The sequence below is a fragment of the Rattus norvegicus genome, chromosome 8, assembly GCF_036323735.1.
Source record: "Rattus norvegicus strain BN/NHsdMcwi chromosome 8, GRCr8, whole genome shotgun sequence".
Classification (NCBI taxonomy): domain Eukaryota; kingdom Metazoa; phylum Chordata; class Mammalia; order Rodentia; family Muridae; genus Rattus; species Rattus norvegicus.
This window is the reverse complement of record NC_086026.1, coordinates 53714813-53735558: the sequence shown is the minus strand read 5'-3', so window position 1 is coordinate 53735558 and position 20746 is coordinate 53714813. Positions and strand designations below refer to the sequence as shown.

At 54.4% G+C, this 20746-nt stretch overlaps 1 protein-coding gene across 5 annotated transcripts in view; it reads right to left on the bottom strand.

The window, feature by feature from the left end:
- Bcl9l (BCL9 like) overlaps positions 1-20746 on the bottom strand; it is a 30111-nt gene that overhangs the window by 3322 nt on the left and 6043 nt on the right. For 2 of the 5 annotated variants that reach the window (XM_017595551.3, XM_006242923.5), the window contains exons 2-9: positions 20161-20217; positions 10335-10436; positions 8738-9123; positions 7968-8087; positions 3229-3439; positions 2977-3061; positions 607-2893; positions 40-321 (exon numbers count right to left, since the gene is read on the bottom strand). In XM_017595551.3, the coding sequence (XP_017451040.1) occupies positions 40-321; positions 607-2893; positions 2977-3061; positions 3229-3439; positions 7968-8087; positions 8738-9123; positions 10335-10360 (3397 nt within the window). In that variant the 5' untranslated portion in view covers positions 10361-10436; positions 20161-20217. The remainder of the gene's footprint in view (positions 1-39; positions 322-606; positions 2894-2976; positions 3062-3228; positions 3440-7967; positions 8088-8737; positions 9124-10334; positions 10437-20160; positions 20218-20746) is intronic. The other 3 variants (NM_001106817.1, XM_039081056.2, XM_017595552.3) reach the window with 3 other exon arrangements.

The following is a 20746-nucleotide window of genomic DNA, read 5'->3' as shown; positions in this document are numbered from 1 at the left end:
GCAAACCCACTGTTGCCAGAGAGCTCTGCCTCCTCGCACCTGGCCCAGAGCCCTGCGGTGGTGGGGGTGGGGGTAGCAGGGGCCGGTCAGGCAGCAACTCGTCATCTGAGGTGGCGATGGTCTTGATGGCATTGTGGTACAGCGGGGTAGAGCTGGGCATGGCATACTTGGACATCTGAGACATCATCAGTGACAGAGGGTTCTGGGAAGGCGTGGGGTCTGGGGAGGATGTGAACGGTAGGCTGGGATTCATGAGGCTGCTGGGAGGGTTGGCGGGAGGAGCTGAGGAGCTGTTCCGGGGGCCAGCAGGTGGGAGAGCACCTACAGAATTGAAGAGAGACAGAAAAGAGAGCAGGGGTCACTGGAGAGGTTGACTTCCCTGGAATCTCCCCCTCGCTTCAGACACACCCCCATCCCACTGTGACAGTCCCATCCATCTCCACGCAGTTCCCACAGTGGAGAGAGTCCAAGTTCTAAGTGACACCCTGTGAGATGCCTAGATGTACCTGCAGCTCTGGGTAAGAGGCCCGGCACAGCTGCCATCATGCCCCTGCGGGGACCTACCCGCCACCAAGGCTCCCACCCAAGTCCACCTAGATCACTCACCCTGTTCCAGGTTGCCCAGGGTAGAGGAAGAGTTTATGTTGAGAGGTGGCTGTTTATTCTGGGAGACCCCAGGACTAGGCATGGCTGTCTTGGGAGAGGCGACCCAGCCCGGAGAAGGCACCGCCATGGAGGGAGACTTGAGCCTGCTGGGTGAGCCAGTGGGTGAACGCACACTGAGGGAAGAGCTGAGGACCTGGGGTGACTTGAGAGGTCCTGGTGGGTTGGCAGAAGGCAAGGGTACCATCTGTGAGGGAGTCTGGGGTGACTTAAGGTTGGCAGAGGGTGAGGTGACCAGCGGGGAGTGCACCTGGCTAAGGGTGGGTGACTTCAGATGCCCCATGCCTGGTGAGCCCATCTGATTAATACTGATGGTGAGATCTGAAGGCCGCCTGCCAAGCCCCCTATTGGGGGCTGAGTGCACAGACCCAGGGGGATTGGATGCAGGGGGCAGAGGCATATGGCTGAGCCGGGCGGTGCCCACAGCGCCCATGGGCACTGAACTCTGATCAGGGCTAAACATGTCTGGAGTGTTGCCCATGTCCTGGGGCATGGCTTGGTAGGGTCCCTGGCCCCCAGAGAATCCCTGCTGGCCCTGGTTGGGAAACTGAGAAGGCATGAGCATCTTCTGTGGACCCGCCATCATGCCACTACTGTTCTGGGCCCGAACTCGAGCCATCTCCTCAGGACTGAGGCCCTGAGGACCCATCATGTCTCCAGGGCCTCGCATCTTCTGTGACATCAGCATCTGCTGCTGTGGCGTCATCTGCACATTCAGGTTCATGTTCATGTTCATGTTGACATTCATGTTCATGTTGAGGTTGCCCGGTCCCATGGGTGGGTCTACCTCCCTCAGCCCAGACTGTCCCATTGGAGGGCTCAGGAGGCCCCGGCCTCCACCGAACTCTATGCCCATGGGAGTGCCAGCCAGACCATCTCCTCCAGTCATCTGCCCTGGGAACATGGTAGGGTCCATCTGTCGATGTGTCTGTATCATCCGTTCCATTTCCATGCTCTGTCCCATGCCACTACCCGCCATGCCCAGGGGCCGCTGCATGCCCATTGACCGCTTCTCCAGCAACTGGTGCCTCAGCAGCTCCTCCCGGACACGAGGGGTCATGAACCGCTCTGCCTCACCCTGCCCACCTGGATAGGGCACAGCATTCTGGGCAAAGTTGCTGGGTCCCCCAATAGGGGGCAAGTCTTCATTCCAGGCCATGCCCGGCCTTACAGGTCTCTGCATGGCATTCATGGGTACTTCCATGGGTATACTCTGCATACCTCCAAAGCCAGGCACCCTTTGCATCTGGTTGCCTGGGAAACGGGGGCCGGGGAAGGGAGGTCCAGGTCGGAGCTGCATGGGATCTTGGACATCCATAGGTCCTCGGAGTTGCGTGCCCATCCCAGGTGGCCACTGATCCCCAGGTTTGCTGTGGTAAGGAGGTGGGGGCCCCCTCCCCATCATGCCCCCCATTCCCACCATGTCCTGCAGAGGGCGGCCCCCATGCAATCCAATCTGCTCCTCTTTCCGCCGCTTCTCCTCGTAGTACTCTTCCTGCAGTTTGCGCCAGGCCACCTGCTCAGGTGTCAGACTGTCCTGGCCCAGCCTCTGCATCATCATGTTCATTTGCTGTCCCATGTCTCCGCCCTGAGGGTGCCCCGGCACCTCGTGCTCCAATGGGGGGCCTCCAAGGCTCTGTGTCTGTGAAATCATTGACTGCAGAGGTTCCTCGTACTTCTTCAGCCCCGGAGGAGGGGCGGAGGGAGGCTGCTGAGCGGCAGAGGGCGCTTGTGCGGGCGGGCCTCCCTCAACAGCTCCTCCAGGGGGCCCCTTGAGGAAGGGCTCAGTCTCCCCGCTGCGGAGCAGCAGCCTCTCTATGTCTCGAAGTGTCTGGAGGGAGCGCTCACGGTGCTCCAGCTGCTCTTTGGACAGGCCCTCAGAGCCCACCAGGTTCCTCTGCCCATTTCCTGTGGGCGTGGCCTCGCCCAATAGGGCAGAGCCAGGAGCACTGCCAGGGTCTCCTCCAGGAGGCAGAGGGTTGTTAGCAGTGGCAGCCGTTGGGGTGTTGGGGTGGGTGCCCCCAGTCCCACCACCTGTGCTGGCAGCTCCCACTGAGTTGGGGGCCAGGTCCTGACTGGTGTCTTCAGGAGGCCCCTCCTGGGGCAGAGCAGGAGGGGCACTGCCAGGGGCTGGTGGTGGCGGTGGCAACGGAGGTGGCTGGGACTGTGGTGTACCTGCTGATGGCGTGTTCAGGGGTAGTGGTTCTGGGGTGGGTGGCACTTTAGGGGCCTGCAGGAGGACAAAGGTAAAGAATAAGACAGATGAGGGGACATCCCAACCTATCTTAGAACCAGGCAGGACACCACACTCACCTGATCCAGCTTGGCCCGGGGCACGTTCTGCTGGTGGTAGGCGAGGATGGACTCTGCCCGGCCCTGTAGCACTGCTTCTGCCGCCCTGCATAGGAGAGCAGTCACAGGCAGCTCAGAGACAGCCAAAAGCAAGCCCGCCCTCACCCACCAACCTTGCACCGCCCACTCATACATGCGCCGACCCCCATACGTGCTCAGGATGGGCGTGGATAGACAGACACCCCTCACCCTTCATCTCTCCCAAAGACTTACGTGTTGGCCAGATGGGTGGTGAAGACGTACACGAACTGAGACGGAGGCTTTCCTGGGACGCCCCCACCCCCACCCCCAGGGACGTCTGGCCGAAGGCCTGGCGGGGGGCCATGTTGGGGGCCTGGTGCACTGTTCTCACTGAGGGGCAGTTGGGCAGTTTGGCCAGGACCCAACTGTGGGGCCACCATGGCTGGGTCTGCTACATTACAATCTGCAAGAGGAGAGAGAAAGGAGAGGGAGCTGGTGAGCAGCCTAGCTGTGGGAAGAAGGATCAGCCTGTGTTCCTGCCCTGGGAGGCTCACTGCCTCAAGCCCATGCCCAGAGGGTCATTTGTCCCCACAGTCTCTGTGTTTACCAGCCTGACTTTCCAGTTCACTTGCCCTATACTAACCTTTGCCTGGGATGGCCAGAATGATGACCATGGAGAGAGGAGAGAGAAAAACGTAGCAGAGACTCCAACTCAAAGCTCTGCTCTGCTCTAGAGTGCTCCCCTCTGTGTGTGTGTCTATATGTGTCTGTGTGTGCCTGTGTGTGTATGTGTGTGTCTGTATGTGTACGTGTGTATGTATGTATGTGTGTGTGTGTGTGCATGTGTGCACGCATGTGAATATACTGTCTAATAACCCAGCCAAGGGGAAGGCAGGGAGGACCACAGACAGATTTTCATCCTACCCCATGATTCACTGACTGTGATTTTACAAAACATAGCATTTGTCTAAGCCTCAGTTTCTTCACCTACAAAATGGAAACACCACTGGGCTCCCATGTGCCCTACCCGAGGACAAGTCTTTTGAAAAACATCATTACTGTAGCACAAAACAAAGCGTCGGCTCTCAACGAGAGTCAGAAAGGCTTTCACAAAATGATCAATGCGAGACTCGGGTCAACTCTGATCACCAAGAATCCTATGGAGGTGTCCCCATCAATAACCAGTCAGCAATCCCTGTGGGCCGGGCAGGGTGGCCTCTAGTTTAGTTGAATTCTGGCATTTGTCTTTCCCATGAGTTAAGAAACGCAGGCTCAGGGGCTGGAGAGATGGCTCAGCAGTTAAGAGCACTGACTGCTCGCCCAGAGGTCCTGAGTTCAATTCCCAACAACCACATGGTGGCTCACAACCATCTGTAATGGGATCTGATGCCCTCTTCTGGTGTGTCTGAAGACAGCTATACAGTGTACTTATATAAATAAAAATTTAAAAAAAAAAAAAAAAAGCAGGCTCACAAAACTGCCCTCTCCCCTCCCAACCCTGCCTGTGAATGACCTGTACATTGAGGTTTTCCAGGTTCCAGATGCTAGAGCAGCTGGAAGAAATGCCTTGCTTCTGTTTATCACAAGGACACTACAGGACCTGAGATGGCTCAGCAGGTAAAGGCACCGGTTGTCAACCCTGACAACCTCCTCAGGCCCATGACCCTAGAAGGAGGAAGTGACACCCACAAATTTTTTCTGACCACCATACTCATGCACCATGTAGTGTACACACACACACACACACACACACACACACACACACACACACACACACCCCGTTACTATGCCACGAATCAAAACATCAGTTTCAACTGAAGTCCGAAAGGCTTTCACAAAATGATCAATGCAAGATGACTTTGGTCACCTCTGATCACCAAGAATCATATAGCGGTGTCCCCATCAACAACAGGCTTACACACACGCATACGCACAGTCACATACACTCTCACATGCACACACAATAGATGAAAATGATGCTGTTGATGGAGACAGGTGAGATGAACACAGTTCGCAAGTCATGTGAGAAAGAGCATTTGCCTCTGTGACCTCTCTGAGTGAAAATCCTTTTGGATTTTGCAGGGGAGGGGCAGGTGTGCACATACACAGTTTAAGGGCAAAGGGCACATTTGGAGGTCTACAGAGAACGTTTGGGTGTTGGCTCTCAGACTTTATCATGCACACCAGAGTAGCTAGCCAATGAGCTTCCAGAGAACCTGTCTACCTCCACTTTGAGTGCTGCCACCCCTGGGCTTACTACAGGCAGGTACCACTGTATCCAGCTTCCTGTGTGGGTTCTGAGAATCTGAAATCTTGGGAGACAAGTTTTTCCCAACTGAGCCATCTACCTAGCCCTCTTTTTGGGTTTTTTACATTAGAAATATTTCATTAAACCATTGGCCTCAGATGACCAATTCAACTTCCAGCCCCATTCCCTTTACGAGGTTGGAGTGTGGGACCGAAAGCTCTAAACCTCTAATCCTGTTTGATCTTTCCAGTCATCAGGCTCCATCTAGAAGCTACCTCAGGGCTGCCAGACACACCAGTCAAAACAGCATTAAAGAAAACTGAACAACGAAAAAACACTTCTCCCTTTGGACCTTCCCAGGGTTTTAGAGTAGTAGGCCAGGAATCAACAGAAGATCAAATCTATATTTCGCAATATCACAGACCGACATACTCAGAACATTCCCAGAGTATCCCTCAGCAGCAAGACAGATTTTGTTCCATGGTCACAAGCCTGACATTCCCTTCTCGCATAGATAAGATCCACAGCTGGTCATCAGTGGGTTTAGGGGATGAGGATCCAAGAGAAACAAGTCAAAGCCTTCAGACTACAGACAGCATGTGCCAGCACTTCCGAAAACACAAGAACTTGGCCAAGGCAGCAGCCACCATAGGCCCAGGGTGTAAATCAGAACACACGACAGGTTTCTGCATGCTAGAGAAGGAAGCAGAGTTTATCACAAGAAGGAACTTTCTAGTACCATAACAGCAATACAAGCTAACACCGTTCAAAGTATGTCATATACCTAACTCACTTTCTCCCTGTGCCAAATCTACAGGATAAAGATCATTTCTATAGAAGGGAAATCAGAACTCCTTTCTCAAGTTTATAATCCCAGGGATGTAAGTGAAGGGGCCTGGTCCCTGAGCCTGTCAGTCTGTCTTGCTGCATGTGAAGAATTCAATTGCACAGTTGAATGCTGCTGAACGACATGGTGTCACAAGACTATAATCCCAGCCCTTGGGAGGGACAGGCAAGAGGATCAGGAGTTCAAGGCCAGCCTCATCTACATAGCAAGCTTGAGGCTAGTCTGTACTACAAGAAACCTGGTCTCCACTGAAAGGTTTTCCATCTAAAAGAGGCTGGTCATGGGATCTTAGCAATTTCTTATCACTCTGTATCTTTCTTTCTTTCTTTCTTTCTTTTTTTTTTGTGTGTGTTAAGGGTTCTTTTTTAATGTATAAAATTATTTATTGTCAATAAATTTTTATTTAAGTGGTTGGTTTGATTTCTTTGCTGTCCATCCAGGCACTCTGAAAATAGCCCTTTCTCAAGGGCATCCAGTTGTGCTTTTTAGCCCTGCATAATAAGAACATGGGAGTTACGGGATGAGTAGTCAGTATTCTAGAACCATCTACATATAAAGTAACAACTGGATAAAGATTTGCTCAAAAAGTGTTCCCAACAGGTTAAGTGCTACTCAAGTAGCATATGGAAAACCTAATGGGGACACTCTGTATCTTTCAAAGCTTCTACAATGATACAGGCTAACGTTACAGAAGCAAATTCAGGGTGACAGGAGGTCCCTGTCCCAGGAAGCAGTGAAAGGTTCTACCACTCAAGCATCCATGCAGAGACCGAACATAGCCCATACAGCATTAGTTAGTCACATGGGTCCTTGGCAGTCCCAGCCAGGTGTGGGGATTTCTTGCTGGACACTCCCCAGTAGGGTCCACTCATTCCCTACTTGCTGACTGTCCTCTGCTGTGACTGTCATCAGATCACGTTCCCCATAGGTAGCTATGAGGACAGAACTAAGTAGCAAGTGCATTTCTCTTTCTCCTCTCCTTAATTCCTGCCTATAGGCAGCACACAGTTTAACCAGACATAATGGCACACGTATTTAATCCCAGCACTGGGAAAGCAGAGGCAGGCGGAGGATCTCTGTGAGTTCCGGGTTAGCCTAATCTACATAGCGAGTTCCAGACTAGCAAGGGCTACACAGTGAGATATTGTCTCCAATGACAACAACGACAACCCAGGATTTAACCTTCTCTGGCTAGTTTCTTACGAGCTTAAGTTGGAAACAGAAGGAAGTCTCAGGTCTTAGGGACAGAAGGATGGATTAAAGAATGAGAGGAGGGGCTGGGGATTTAGCTCAGTGGTAGAGCGCTTACCTAGGAAGCGCAAGGCCCTGGGTTCGGTCCCCAGCTCCGAAAAAAAGAACCAAAAAAAAAAAAAAAAGAATGAGAGGAACGGCCACTAACTGACATCCACATCTCATCCTAGAAATGCACCACGAGCTTTTTTCCCGAGCGTCATTTAGAGATTGGAGAAAGGAACCAGAGACACAGTTAAGTGTCAGTTCACACCTAGGCTTAGCAAGGCTTTGCAAAGCCAAGCTAAGAGATTCCCTGAGAAGCCAGACCTTCCCTGCCCATCCTCCACTGACCAGTAGGTGGCAGCATAGGCCATGAAATCTGTTAGACATGTAGGTGCGTTGTCCAGAAAAAGGATTACCTGAGAGACCTTAAATGAGAGGGAGGGAAGGAGAGAGGAAGGAAAGGAAGGTGAGAACGTGGGTAGCACACACACTATTGATAGGGAAAAGTCAAAAGCAGGACTGAGGAAGAACCTGGGCTCCTGATCCATGCCATTCCTTGAACAATCCCTTAAAGCCCTAGGTAAGGAGGCTCCCTTAGGAGAGTCACAGGCACACACCAGGGGGAGGGCACCATCAGGCACAGAATCAATGAGTACTCACTGTGGGTGGCCCCAATGGGCTTGTCGTCCTCCTCGCTGTCTGGTCCAGAGCACCATTCATCCCCACTGTATGGCTGCTTCCGCTCCAGCACACACCTCCGTTTACTCCGGGGTGCCACCTCTGCCCAGGCAGGACACAGGCAGGGAGAGTAAGAATGTGTGGCAATGTGGCCTAGTCCTTCCACATGCAGAGGCCCTCCCAGACCATTCTCCTAAGTGCCCCACCCTAAAGGGCACTGCCCAGACCACGGTGGGCACTTTGCCAGTCCCTGGCCCCCACCACACCACCATTTGTTTCTGATTTCTTTCTCCAACCCTGGCTGCCTGTCTCCCCTCCCCCCCCACCCAGTACAGCATAATCCCAACCACAACTGGTTCTAATTAGGGCTGGGGGGGGGGGGGTGCGGGAGGAGCCACTGTGACTCTTCCAGGCCCCAGTGCCTGTTCCCCAAAAGGCTCCCACCAGCCAGGACATTCAGGGGTGATGGGGGTGGGGGGTTGATCTTCACCCCAGACACTTCCCTCTCCCACTCTGGGGGCTACAATAGGAAGGTGGAGGACAGTGGAACTAGGAATACTATCACTCTGCTGTCGGGCCTTTCCATGAGTGGCACCCTAACCAGCCCCACTCTGGAATGAACTGGTTGACTGCTGGGTACAGGTAAGAGAAAGCTACTACAAACAGTACATGTTGGATGGCAACTCAGGATGAGAACCAAGTAGGGACGGTCTCTGATGTTAAAGTCTAGAAGACGTGAGGGAATACAGTACCTTTGGCCTCTGAATCCAGGGATGGAGTTCCGGCTTCTCGCTGCTCTCCAGAGTCCACGGACACACTCCGCTCTCGCTTCACCTTGCCTTTGAGGGAGCTGAAAGGAGACACTCCTGCCTGGGGGTTCTTCAGACTTGAGTTGCTGGGTGAGATCTGGTTGGCCTTGGCCCCATGGCTCCCCGCCCCCACGCCCTTGGAGCCCAGGTTGCAGGTGGGTCCTTGGTTCACATTCTGGTGCTGGGATTGGGCCCCTCCATTCCCTGTCTTGCCATGATTGGTCAATTTATTTTCTGGGTGCATTGGCTTGGCTGGGGCAGGGGGGCAGTGGCCTCGAGGGGACAGCGGTGGACTCCCTGGAGCCTCTCTCCTCCTGGGGTGGGGTAACCTGGGGAAAAGGAGGAGAAACAGCAAAGATTAATCCTGCGAGGAGGAGTTAGGCATGCCTGGACTTTAGCTCTCCCGCCTCACCTAACAATGCAGGGGATGGTTAGGTGCTATCTTGAGACCACCTGCTATTCTCTACCTCTGTGTGGTTCATCAGATAACAGCAGAGTTCTGTCCCCTAGGGGAGTGGAGATGAAGCAGTGCTCCTTATCTTCTAGGCCCAATCAAATGGAAACCTAGGGCTTTAACTTGGCAGAATCTATTTACCTTCAGCCCCAGTGATCTACCAGCTTCTGTAGCAGCCCCTTCTTTCTCCCTAGCATTTGATGAATTCTTAGCACCTTCTAGGGTTTAAGACTCCTTCCCAAGGCCCCAAACCTCAACTATGCTGTGCCCTAACAACTAGCTGAGAAGGGCCACAGGACCTGTGAGTCACTGCTCAAGCCCGAGCCCTATTCCCTAGGGGACCAGGGAAAGCACAACCGGAGAGTGGTACCCACAGGTCCAGAAGACTCCCCAGAGACTAAAGGGGAAGGCCTGAAGAGGGCGGGCCAGTAGGCGCTGTCTGCAGGCAGGGATGGGGGTGGGGGGGTATGTCAAGCAGACAAGAGTACAGCTTGAAGCCAAGGATTCCCGCAGCCTAGGCTGCGGGCCCTTTAAGCTCCAGCCCGCTCCCCCCACCGCCTCCCCCTCCCCGGAGACCTATTAATAGCCGCTGGAAAGATCACATCACGGGAGAGGATATTTATCCCCCCTCATTCCACACCAGCTCAGATTTATTTCAGCCCTGCTGTCCTGCTGCTGCCGCCTGGCCCTGTCTGCCCGCTTCTCCTGGGGAGGAGGGAGGCAGGCACCACCCCCATTCCAGCTCCTACCCCCAACTAGACTGAGGCTGGAGGGCGCCATCATACCCCCAACAGTAGGGTAGGATGAGAGTCTGTTCTAACGGTTTTAGGAGGGAAGAAGGGACCAGAAGCAAGCAAAGCTAGCTGCCAGTCTCCTCTGCCCCCTGGGCCCAGGCGCTAAGGCTGACTGCCAGCTCCTGCCTGGGGCCAGACTTTACCACTCTACTTCCCTTCAACCCACTGGTGGCCAGGAAGCCAGGTGCCTGAGGGGCTCCTCGGCAAGCCAGCACAGCTCACCATCACTATGGGCCCTTCCCTTCCCCACTCTCCATACACACATATCCCACCCTCCGTGACACCCACACACCTTGTCTTGTTAGCCAGGATCCTCATGGCTCCCACACACAGTGGGGCTACGACCCCTGTGCGTGCCCAGGGCCCAGCCAGGTACTCGGTACTGGAGCAGGGACTGCAGCAACAAGCCCCAAAGAGAAAACTTGTGACTTGGGGAGGGGGTGTATGAAGGGAAGGGGAGAACCCAAAGCCCCAGGACTAAGGAACTGGATAGGGTAGGGTAGGATTGGAAAGAGAGGACTTCTCAATCCTAAAGACCAGTCCAGTCCCCATCCCTTCCACACCTTGTCCTCGGGGGAGCTTGAAGTATCTAGCAAGCCTCCCACCCTAGGCACCCCCCTCCAAGGGCTGTAAAGTCAGAATTCACTAATAGGCTTGGTCGCAAAAGTGACGCGTGGGGCGGCTGCGAGGTCTGCTCTGGCCCACTGGGGGACTCCCGCTCCGAGACACGCCCCTCACCCAGGATTCGGGAATCCCTCACGCCCCGCCCCAGTACTGCGCCCTGTCCCCGGGCGCTGCAGCCTCCCAGGGGCCGGGGTGGGCGCACTGCCCTGCCCCGCCCCCAGCTCCAGGCCTAGCCCGTGCCCATCCCGGCAGGCCCGGGCGGGCAGCGAGAGGCCTGGCGGGGCCCCGGGGCTGCAGCTGGGCTCTTTTGGAGACCAGTAACGCTGGCTCAGATTCCTCCCCGACCGCAAGAATGCAGGAGCCTCCCCTCCCCCCTCCCTTGCACCCCCCCTACCCCGCCCCCTTCAGCAAAGCCCGAGTGTAGAGACAGAGCGAGCTAAGAGCGAGAGAGCCAGCGAGGCAGCTAGCGAGGTTGAGGGAGGCGGACAGGGCTGCAGCCTGGATCTCCCGGGTCCACTGGAGGGCGCGCGGACAGACACATGGACAAGTCCTCTAGGGACTGACTGGGCGCTAGCCGGCCGGGCAGACTGGGTGCACAGAGCTGGGACTTAAAGAGACCCACAAGCACCCGAACTCTGACTCACACGCACACTTACAGCTCACACGTGGACAGGGAGACAAAGACACGCACGGAGCCCAGGAAACTAGAGACGCTCACGGCCAGCCGGCGGAGGTGTGCCCGAGGGACTGGACAGCGCGAACCAGCAGGAGCCGCGGGGCAGCCTGGGGCACACAGACATCTAGGCCACCCAGCGGAGTGATAGCCGGCGGACTCATTGAACAGATGTGAAGGCTGAGACCCAGACACAAGGGAGCCATAGAAAGTTGAGCCCGACAGTCACAAAGAATACATAGAGGGCCACAGATACACCAACAAGCTGACTTACACAAACACAGACGCCTCACCCAACCGCCCCCCTGCTCTGTCCCCTTTCCCCGCCCCCAGCAGAGATCCCGGTAAAAGGTGGGGGAGGGAAGGGGAGGAGTCTTGGGCTCTAGAGCCTCTTCCCCGTGACAGGTCCAGCTAGACACACCCGTACACACTCCTCCTGCTCCCTGCTCAGCTGCTGGAAGCTGGGCTGGGTCCTCCAAGTCAGGGGGGGGGCCCTGTCAGGTACAGTGTGGGCGTCTAACCTTAAACCCTGTAGAACACTGGCCTTCCCCACTCCAACTCTGTCTCTGGAAAAGGTTCCAAAGTCCAGGGCCTAGTTTGTAACAAGCACCCCCCCAACACACACACACACACACACACACACACCACACACACACACACACCACACACACACACACCACACACACACACACACACACCACACACACACACACACACACACACACACACACACACACACACACACACACAAACCAGGGAAGGACAGAGAGGCAGGAGTCACTGAGGACTCCCTGGTCAATTGAGGACATGCTGCTTAAGCCCTCACCTCCATCCCTAGTTGATTCTCAAAGCTATAGTTGTCCTCCCAGTTTCAGGAGGAACTGAGGTCTGGGAAAAGCTGTGTGCTCTTGGGTCACATGACAGCATGGGTGACCCAGGACCCCCATTCCAGGTACTACAGTGTTACCCTGGGACCCTGACTGTTCATCTCAGTCTAAATCAAAACAGTGGTCTTTTCACATTTGAGGCCCCAGAACTTCTCGCCTGTGAAGGGAGATGAGGATGAGCCACCTAGTACTTTCTGTTAAAGGGGTCTCAAAAACTGGAGACCCAGCCTTGGCACAGTGAGTCATTGCTGTAATCCTAGCACTTGGGAAGCTAAGGCAGGAGGATCACAAAGTCCAACTCGTGAGTTCCAGAACAGCCTAAACTTCCTAGCAAGATTTGGTCTCAAAACCTTCCCCAAAAAGCTACGGGCGGAAGGGGGAGGACCACCACTATAACAATCCAAGGAGGGGTTGTTAGGAAACTGGTCCTCTTCTATGGCTCCTGTCAATCTGAAGTGTGCCCCTAGGACACCACCTCCTGCTCCCACCCAGCTGTGGGGCAAGCTGAGGTAAGCACAGATGAGTCAGGGCTTTCCCATCTAGCATCTTCCTGTGTGCCCTTCAGTCAGCAGACAGACTTGGCCCTAGCTCCCAGAGACCCCTCTTCCTCCATGCTCAGTCCCAGATGACACCCGGCGTGGAGCCTTGAGAGGCTGATGGTTGGCAGGGAAATGCTTCTGCACGGAATGAGTAAGGAGCCTCCCTAGCACCAGACTGGAAGCCCCTGGAGACCTGGCATATCAGGGTAGGCTGGGCTTTGGGAACTCCACGCTCTTAGACTGGGGAAGGGTGACATGTGTTCACAAACAGGGAGCAGGTGCAAGTCACCTGAATTAAAGAAAGGCCAGAAGCAAACTCAGGAGAATGTGCCTGGAGCAAAGAGGCTGAGACAAAGAAGCCAGACCCAGGCATACTGGGCACAGGTCTATGATCCCCGCACTTGGGAGACTGAGATAGGACCCAGGCCAGCCTTAGGATACTTAGTGAGCTTCTGAAACAAGAAGCCTAAAGTGGGTGTCACGGGCTTCCACTGTGTAAAAATAAGGGTAGGCCACAGGTTGAGGGTCCGTGAGAACAATCCCAGTGAGAGGAGGGGGACAAGGGGGCTCTATGGCCAGAGCCCCCAGGTGTTTTGTGTCAGCCCTGTTCATCACAACTGTTCTCCAGTTGGGCGAGCATCTGAGAGTCTGCTTGACCAAACCAGCCAGCTCACCAGTCTCACTGTCCTGCTCACAACTATCTCAGAGAAGCCAGGAATTGCGGCTCAGCCCAAGAGTCTCAGCGCTCAGGAAGCTGAGGCAGGAAGATGTTTGTGGATTCAAGATCAGCACGGGCTACACAGTGGGTTCCAGAAGAAGACTCTCTCTACAAAATAAATATTTCTGCTTGGGTGTGGTGGCTTACACCTTCAATCCCATCAACTCGGGAGGTAGAAGTAGACCGGCTTTCTGATTTGAAGGCCATCCCAGGCTACATACCAGATTCCAGGCCATCTAGGGCTGTGTAGTGAGATGCTATCACAAACACAACTATGATGATGACAACAACGAAAATGCAACTCACTTCAGGGCCAATGATGTCATCAGCTGAGCAAATACTTCATCAGGGGACCCATGTACAATCCTGGCAAGACCAAGGACACCGAGGGGCAGTGAGAAATACTCAGAGGGCCATGTCCCCAACATACAGCGACTTCCAGAAAAGAAAATGTGTGATACACCAGGACAAGGTTCTTGGCCTCTGGCTGAGGGAGATTCAGTTCCCAAGATAATGTCCCAATTCCCCTTTCTCCTGGTGTCCCCTCATCCTCACAAGCTCCCTTGTAGCACTCAAATTGCTTCTGTCCCTGAAGTGGTAACTCAGCTAGATAGGGAGGTCTGGGGTTCAGAACCTAGCTTAAAGACCCAAGGACCCAAGATGTTATTCTGGTGGGGACCCTCGAGGTGGGGACTTCCAGGCTTGGGGGGAATAGCCCACCCCTACCCCCAACTCCCTCCCTGTTGTGGTTCCTGGCATAACTCCCCTCCCAGGAGTCCATGCAAATAAACCAGTTTTGCTTGGGAGGCTTCAGCTGGGAGTTTCCAGCCTGCCCCACCTATAGCCCCAGGGTAAGGTCATACAATCCTAACCCTGAAGGACCATGAAGTCTGCTGATCTAGACCATTGCAATGCAGGATCTTGAAACAGAATGCCTGTGGGAGGGTAGTTCTACTCTTGCTGGACCACTGTCCCTTTGGAGCTTGTGGGGACAAATGCCCTTGCTGGGACAGGCCTAAGTTCACCTCACTCTTTCAGCCATTACCAGTGAGTCCAGACCTCAGGAAGCAATCATGACCTGGCAGTAGGGTGCCCCCAAAAGACTGATGCCCAATCCCTAGTTACTCCCTCCCCTTAGGGAGAGGGGTGGGGAGGGGGGGAGAGCACTAGGAAACAAGACAGGGCAGGAAGCCCAGGCAGGCAGCGGGCACTCTGGGCCAGGCACAAACAGCCAACACAGGAAACCACAGCCCACCCCCGCCCACCCCACCCGCCCAAGGCTCTGGGAGAGAGGAGTGCTAGTACCCTGACTGAGGCCCGGGCCAGGGGTTAGCCCAGGGCAAAGGAGGTGCTCAAAGGCCTCCCGGCCTCTCTAGGCCTTAGACCCCACCTGAGGAGGGGGAGAGGAAGCCAGGCTGGCAGAGATGGGCTGCCTCTTTAAATCCACCGAAATCCTGAGCTAGGCCCAACCCAGCTCTGGTTTCACAGGAAGGAAAGGAGAGCACAGGAGCCAGCAGAGCCGACGGTGGTGGCTGGAATTAGCCCCACCGCCCAAATATATCTGGACACCACTGCCACCCTACTGGCACTTCCTGCCCCCTGGCACCTGTACCAGAGTGGGGGTGGGGGAGGGTCTAGGTGCTACCTCTCCCTGATAGGAGACCCGGGATTTTAGGAGGTGGCCTGTTGCTGTATGCACGTGGAGTGACTTCTCAAGCCGTGCTCCTCCAACAGGGAGAAAAAAAAAACAAGCCAGGTAGCTTCCGGGGGGGGGGGGGGGGCTTCACCTGGTCCTCATCTCCCAAGGGGTTAATCGGGCCCCTATTTAGGGGGGCATGGGTGACTGAGGAACCTCCTCCAAACTGCCTGGCTACTAGAAACAATGGGGCCATTGTGGAAGGTGGAGTGCGGGCAGGCCACTGGCACAGCCAGCACACCACGGGCGGGACCTCGCCCAAAGACTGCCTGCCTGCCGCACTCTGCTCTCTCCCCCAGGTACTGCCAGAAGCAGACACATCCTCTGTCCTAGCTCCAAGCTCTTGGCACCAGCAGCACCCGAGTAGCCATGTAGCTCGGTCTACGTTGACATACAGATAGCCATGACCCTCCAGGAAGCAGGGGCTTGTGGGCCAGGGCTAGTGGGGGTGGGGTGATGAGACCGGATGTGTGCCTGTGATCTCCTGCAGGGCAGACAGGAAGGCCAAACCCGGTTTCTAGTGTCAGTCCTGGCACCCTCAGGCAAGAAGGGCTTTCAGGACTGTGAGCGCAGGGTCCCCTGTCCTAAAGTCTCCTTTCCCACATCCACTCCATAAACCTTCCCCCTACAAGTTACAGTAGCTACTATATCCTTGACCATGCATCCTGCCATGCATGAGGTTACAACAGCAGAATAACCTGTAGTTGGGCAGATAGAACACCAATCCCGTCATGCCTCTTCTAAACTGCAGAACCTTGTCCACCTCTCCTCTTCCTCCACCTCCACCACCACCACCACCACCAGCCTCAGTTTACTCAATTACAAAAATTACAAAGTGAGTTAATTTCCAGAAACTACCTAAACATGTCTATGGCACCTTAGCCCTCAACCAAGTCCCTTGGGCAATCTCTTTCCTAGTACCCAAGAATGTGGTGTGTCACGAAGTTACATCTGTGATGAGAAGCGCCTTGTGAGCATTCAGGCAAGCAGGGCCCTTGAGCATCGCACTTGTGTTACACAGGACATGGCTTTCTCTGCACTCTGAAGAAGCTTGTTCACTCTACCAACAGGCATCCTCCCCGAGCACCCCCCCCCCCCCGGGATTCTGTGCCTTTCTCCAATCCAGAGCGTGGATGCAGAGAGCAGCCATCCGAAGCTCCCTCAGCCTCAGGTCTGAGGTAAGTGAAGAGTGAAGGGGTCTTCTCTTCCAGAGATCTGCAATCCCCCAGTCTGTCCCCTTTGGAAATACATGCAGTGTGGAGCCATAGTTCTCTCTAAAGAGAAGGTCTTGAACTGAAAGGGCAACTGACAAGCAGTCCTAGAGGACTGGAGGCCCAAGGAGGAAGCCCATTCTCTTCTCAACCAGAACGGGTAATACCTCTCAGGGTGGCCCCACAGAGCCCCAAAAGGGTTAACAAGGTCCTAAAAATAACCCTGTTCCCAGCAGGACCCACTGATCAGAACCCTCCAGCCATCTGTTCCCGTTTTCTCCTGTTCACGTTGGAACATCTGAAACCGGCCCCAGAGCCCCAGCCCAATCCCAAAAATAGCCCCAGTCTGCCCAAGGAACAGGCCCAGAGGCTGGGCACAGGAGGCATGGCTGGCTCAACAGTGAAGCACCACGGTGCAGGCAGATGAGTCCTCACCTCCGAGTCCATAGAAAAGGGGAAGTTCTCTCTGTCCCAGGAGGTGGTGGGCAGCACAGTATAGGGCTCTAGTCCTCCTAGTCCAAGCCCTTAGAGAGTACCTGGGGGCCAAGCCCAGGCCACAGACCTAGAAGCCCTGCTCTTCCTTAATCCACAGATCCTAACCACCTGTTGACATGGATTCTTTCTTCTGTGGGCAACCCAGCCCTGCCATCTACCATGGCTCCTCACCCAGAAGCTCCATCCCTACCATTCCAGTCCTAGCTCGGGACCTTTGAGAATCCTGGTTGCCCACTAGTATTCACACCCCCCAAGCCCCTGCCCTGAGACACACTGGACTTTCTTCAACATTCTTAGGGAAGGATTCCAGGAGTATCCTACTGGATACCAGGGGTGCTGACATGCCCCTGCTCTCCATATAGATTTGAGGATAGCCCTCCCTGCCTTTGTGAGATGCCAGGTGTGCTTGACTCATCTCTCAGGCAGTGTCCTTCCATATTTAGAAAATGTTCAAGATGGTACCCTAAGACCTGAGGCAGGTCTAACCACTACCACCCACCTCACAGCTCCATACTGCCTTATTTCTTCCCAAGGAAGGGCACTGACTCCTAGACCAGGAGGGAAAGAAGGAGGCCATTGGAGCCATTTAAGGACAGAGTGTTTCCTCCAGTCTGGTTCAGAACAGAGCAGCAGGAGTTGGATGGTAGGAAGGGCTCCAAAACTAAAGCAAGCAAGCAGGCGGGGGGGGGGGGGGGGGGGTGTAGGGCTGGGCCCAGAAATGCAAGGGTAAAGACAAAGGAATGGGGTGGGGGTGAGGTAGTCCTTGGAAACTCAAGTCCTTCTCTAGGTCCAGGGCAACTACAAAACTTGCAATCACAGTATGAGGCAGCACCAACAGTGGGGAAACTGAGGCAACAAGGTACGTCTCGCCAGCAGTGGTACCTCACAACTTTAATCCCAAAACACAGAGGCTAGAGAGCTCTGTGTGTTCAAGGCCAGCCTGGTCTGCCCAGTGAGAATTTGCCTCAAGATACAAAAACAAGGGCATTAGAGTCTAAAGACCTAGATGGGTTCTTCCTCCAAGCCCTAAACTCTCCCTTAGGCCAAAGCCCCAGGATAAAGCTCCCACAAGGGGCTTAAATTAACCAATAAAGCCAAGCATCTCTGATATCTGCCAAACATCTACAAACTCGTTCTATGTTTTACCTAACTTAACCTCCAGAACAATTCTACAAAAAGTCTGGTTTCCTTCCCCCCCCCCCCCAGCTAGTCCTGGGATGGAACCCAGGGCCTTGAGTCTGCTAGGCAAACAACATCACCATCTGAACAGTTTTCTTCTTGAGACAGGCTCTCACTGTGAAGACTAGGCTGGCCTCGACTGTACCGCATTCTTCTTGCCTCTGCCTGGAAGTGTAAGCAAGCAGTAATGTGCTCCACTCTTCTCAGAGTCTCCTCTATCTCAGGATAGTCTTCCAATTTACTGTGCAGCTAAGAATGGCGCTGGACTCACGAGCTTCCTGTCTCTACCTTCAGAGAGCTGGGATTAAAGACACGTGCCTCCACGCCTGCCTTATGCCCAGCTTATGTCATCCTAGGCTTGAGCGTGGAGTTTGTGGATGAAGGCAAGCACTCTATCAACTGAGCCACAGCCCCAGTATAGCTTTTTTTTTTTTTTTAATTATTTCCTGAGATAAGGTCTTGCTATGTTACTTAGACTGGCCTTGAACTCCTGAGGACAGAGGAATCCTCCCTCAGCTGCTAAAACAGTTGGAACTATGGGCAGGCTCCTACCACCACAGGCAGCCTTAGAAAAGACTTTATTTTTAGGATCTTGGAGCGTTTGGGGTTTGCTGGCTTGTCTACTTGAGACTAGATATTACTCTGTAATCCAGGATGGCCTCGAACTTGAAATGATCCTCCTGCCTCTACCTCTCAGTTGTTGGACATTCCATTCCTGGCCTAGAAAGCCCTTTTATTATTCCCTCTTTGCAAGTGAGAAGAGTTAAGTAGCTTGCCCAAAATACATAGCCCACCATTACAGGATCAGGATTGGAGCTCAACACTCCAGCAATTGGGTTCTTAGCCACTGCCCTGTGCAGATGCAGCATGGTGTCAGCCCCTCACAGCGTTCAGGCCTAGCCTTCATCCTTTGCACCCTTGCACCCTCCTCCTAGGTCTAATGGATATCAGGTCCTGCACTAAAGGCCACAGTTCCTGCCTGGGGGAAGAGATCAAAGAGAGACCTGAACCCTGCGGCCTCTATACAGGTGCCCTGCTGAGCCAGGCCTGAGATCTCAAAGAGCAAAGTTCTAGGGCCTCCCTAGCTCCACCCCCCACCCCCCCAGTCCGTTACCTCCTCACTCATCCAGGTCTCTATCAAGTCAGCATGGTCCCAAGACAAGTTCCTAGTGCTCTAGCACAGGCTCCTGCAGAGATGCCCCGGGGCTATGAGAAGTCCTGCCGTCCCACAAGTCCTAGGTGGGAGTCAAAGGTCAAGCGGGACTTCCCAGAGAAGGCGGGAGTCCCAGCCCCACTGCTGACCCACCTGGCCCTCCTCTTCCCACTTTTTTTTCACCGTCTGAGTTAGAAGCACAGTTTCCTCTGGGAAGATAGTGGCCTCCAAAAGGGAAAGTTGGGGGTTGGGAAACTAGGTGAAGGAACTAGAAGTTTCCCCCTCCAGAGGACCGTCCAGGAAAAAGAAGCACCTCCCCCCTTCCCTTCCTCAGACTTTCCCTAGTCCACAGGAGCCTACAGGCTTGTTTGTTGTGAATGTAGAGTTGTTGCTAAGTAAGGAAAGAGGGAGGAGGGAAGCTATGTACGTACGTGCCTCTGTGTGTGTGTGTGTGTGTGTGTGTGTGTGTGTGTTGTGAGTATGTACACGCCTGTGGAACCAGGACAACAAGCAGAAACCAAACTTACAGTGGTGGCTGGTGGCCAGTGGACCGGCCGATGGGCATGTTGGATTTGACTCAACCTCTAGAAGCCAAAGCCAAGGAGGGAAGACAAGTAATTGGGACAGCCGTAAAAATCTACCTTGCCCTCCAGGTGGACACAGTTCTGAGTCTCCCACCTCCCACCAGGAGAAGAGGCTTAAAGAAGGCCTAGAACTTTTGGTGGCACCCAGCTTTAACCCTTCCCTGTCCAGGGCGCGCACACACACATACACTCCAGCAGTACTGCCCACCTAGAGACAGAGGAGAATGCAAGTGGGGCAGAAAGCCAGGAGGAGGGAGCCGACAGAAAGAGCCAAGCAGGAGGCTAAGCCAAGATGATGCGGCCACTGCAGACAGGATGGGAAGGCCAAAAAGCAGCACAAAACACATGGACCCGCTCACCTCTGAGGAATGTGTGTCAGGTTCAGGCTCAGGGGTGTGGTCTGGGATGGGGGCTCCCTGTGGAGAAATGGTCACAGCTAAAAGTCCCAGGCCAGCCATGTATGCCCCTGATCCTCCCAGAATTCCAACCCTAGCCCCCTCCCCAGCCATAAACATGTACAATTCACAGACAACCTACAGCTCCAGGAAGTCTCAGAGTTGCTCAGACACCCCCTATGCACACACACACACCAAGGACTTCTGTGGACTGGCCAGGATCCAGGCCTGACCCAGCTGCCCCATCACACCACCCCCCCTCCCTGTCCTGGAAGCAGGAAGGAGAAGGCACTGGAAGACCTCAGACTTAGTTCCCTGAGAGCTTGGCCCCACAGAGAGAGGGAGGGTGGAGGACTCCCACGTCCTGGCCTAAGGACCTGGGGGGAGGGGTGGCTGAAGCCCAAGGACCCCGCTTCCAGAGCCAGCCATCCCCAGGTTAACTTGTGGCAGGGGTAAGGGTTTTCGCTCCTATGTACCCATGTGGTCTCCTTGGCTATAACCCTGGTTCTCTAAAGACAAAGAGTCCTGGGCACCTGGTCTATGTACCAGG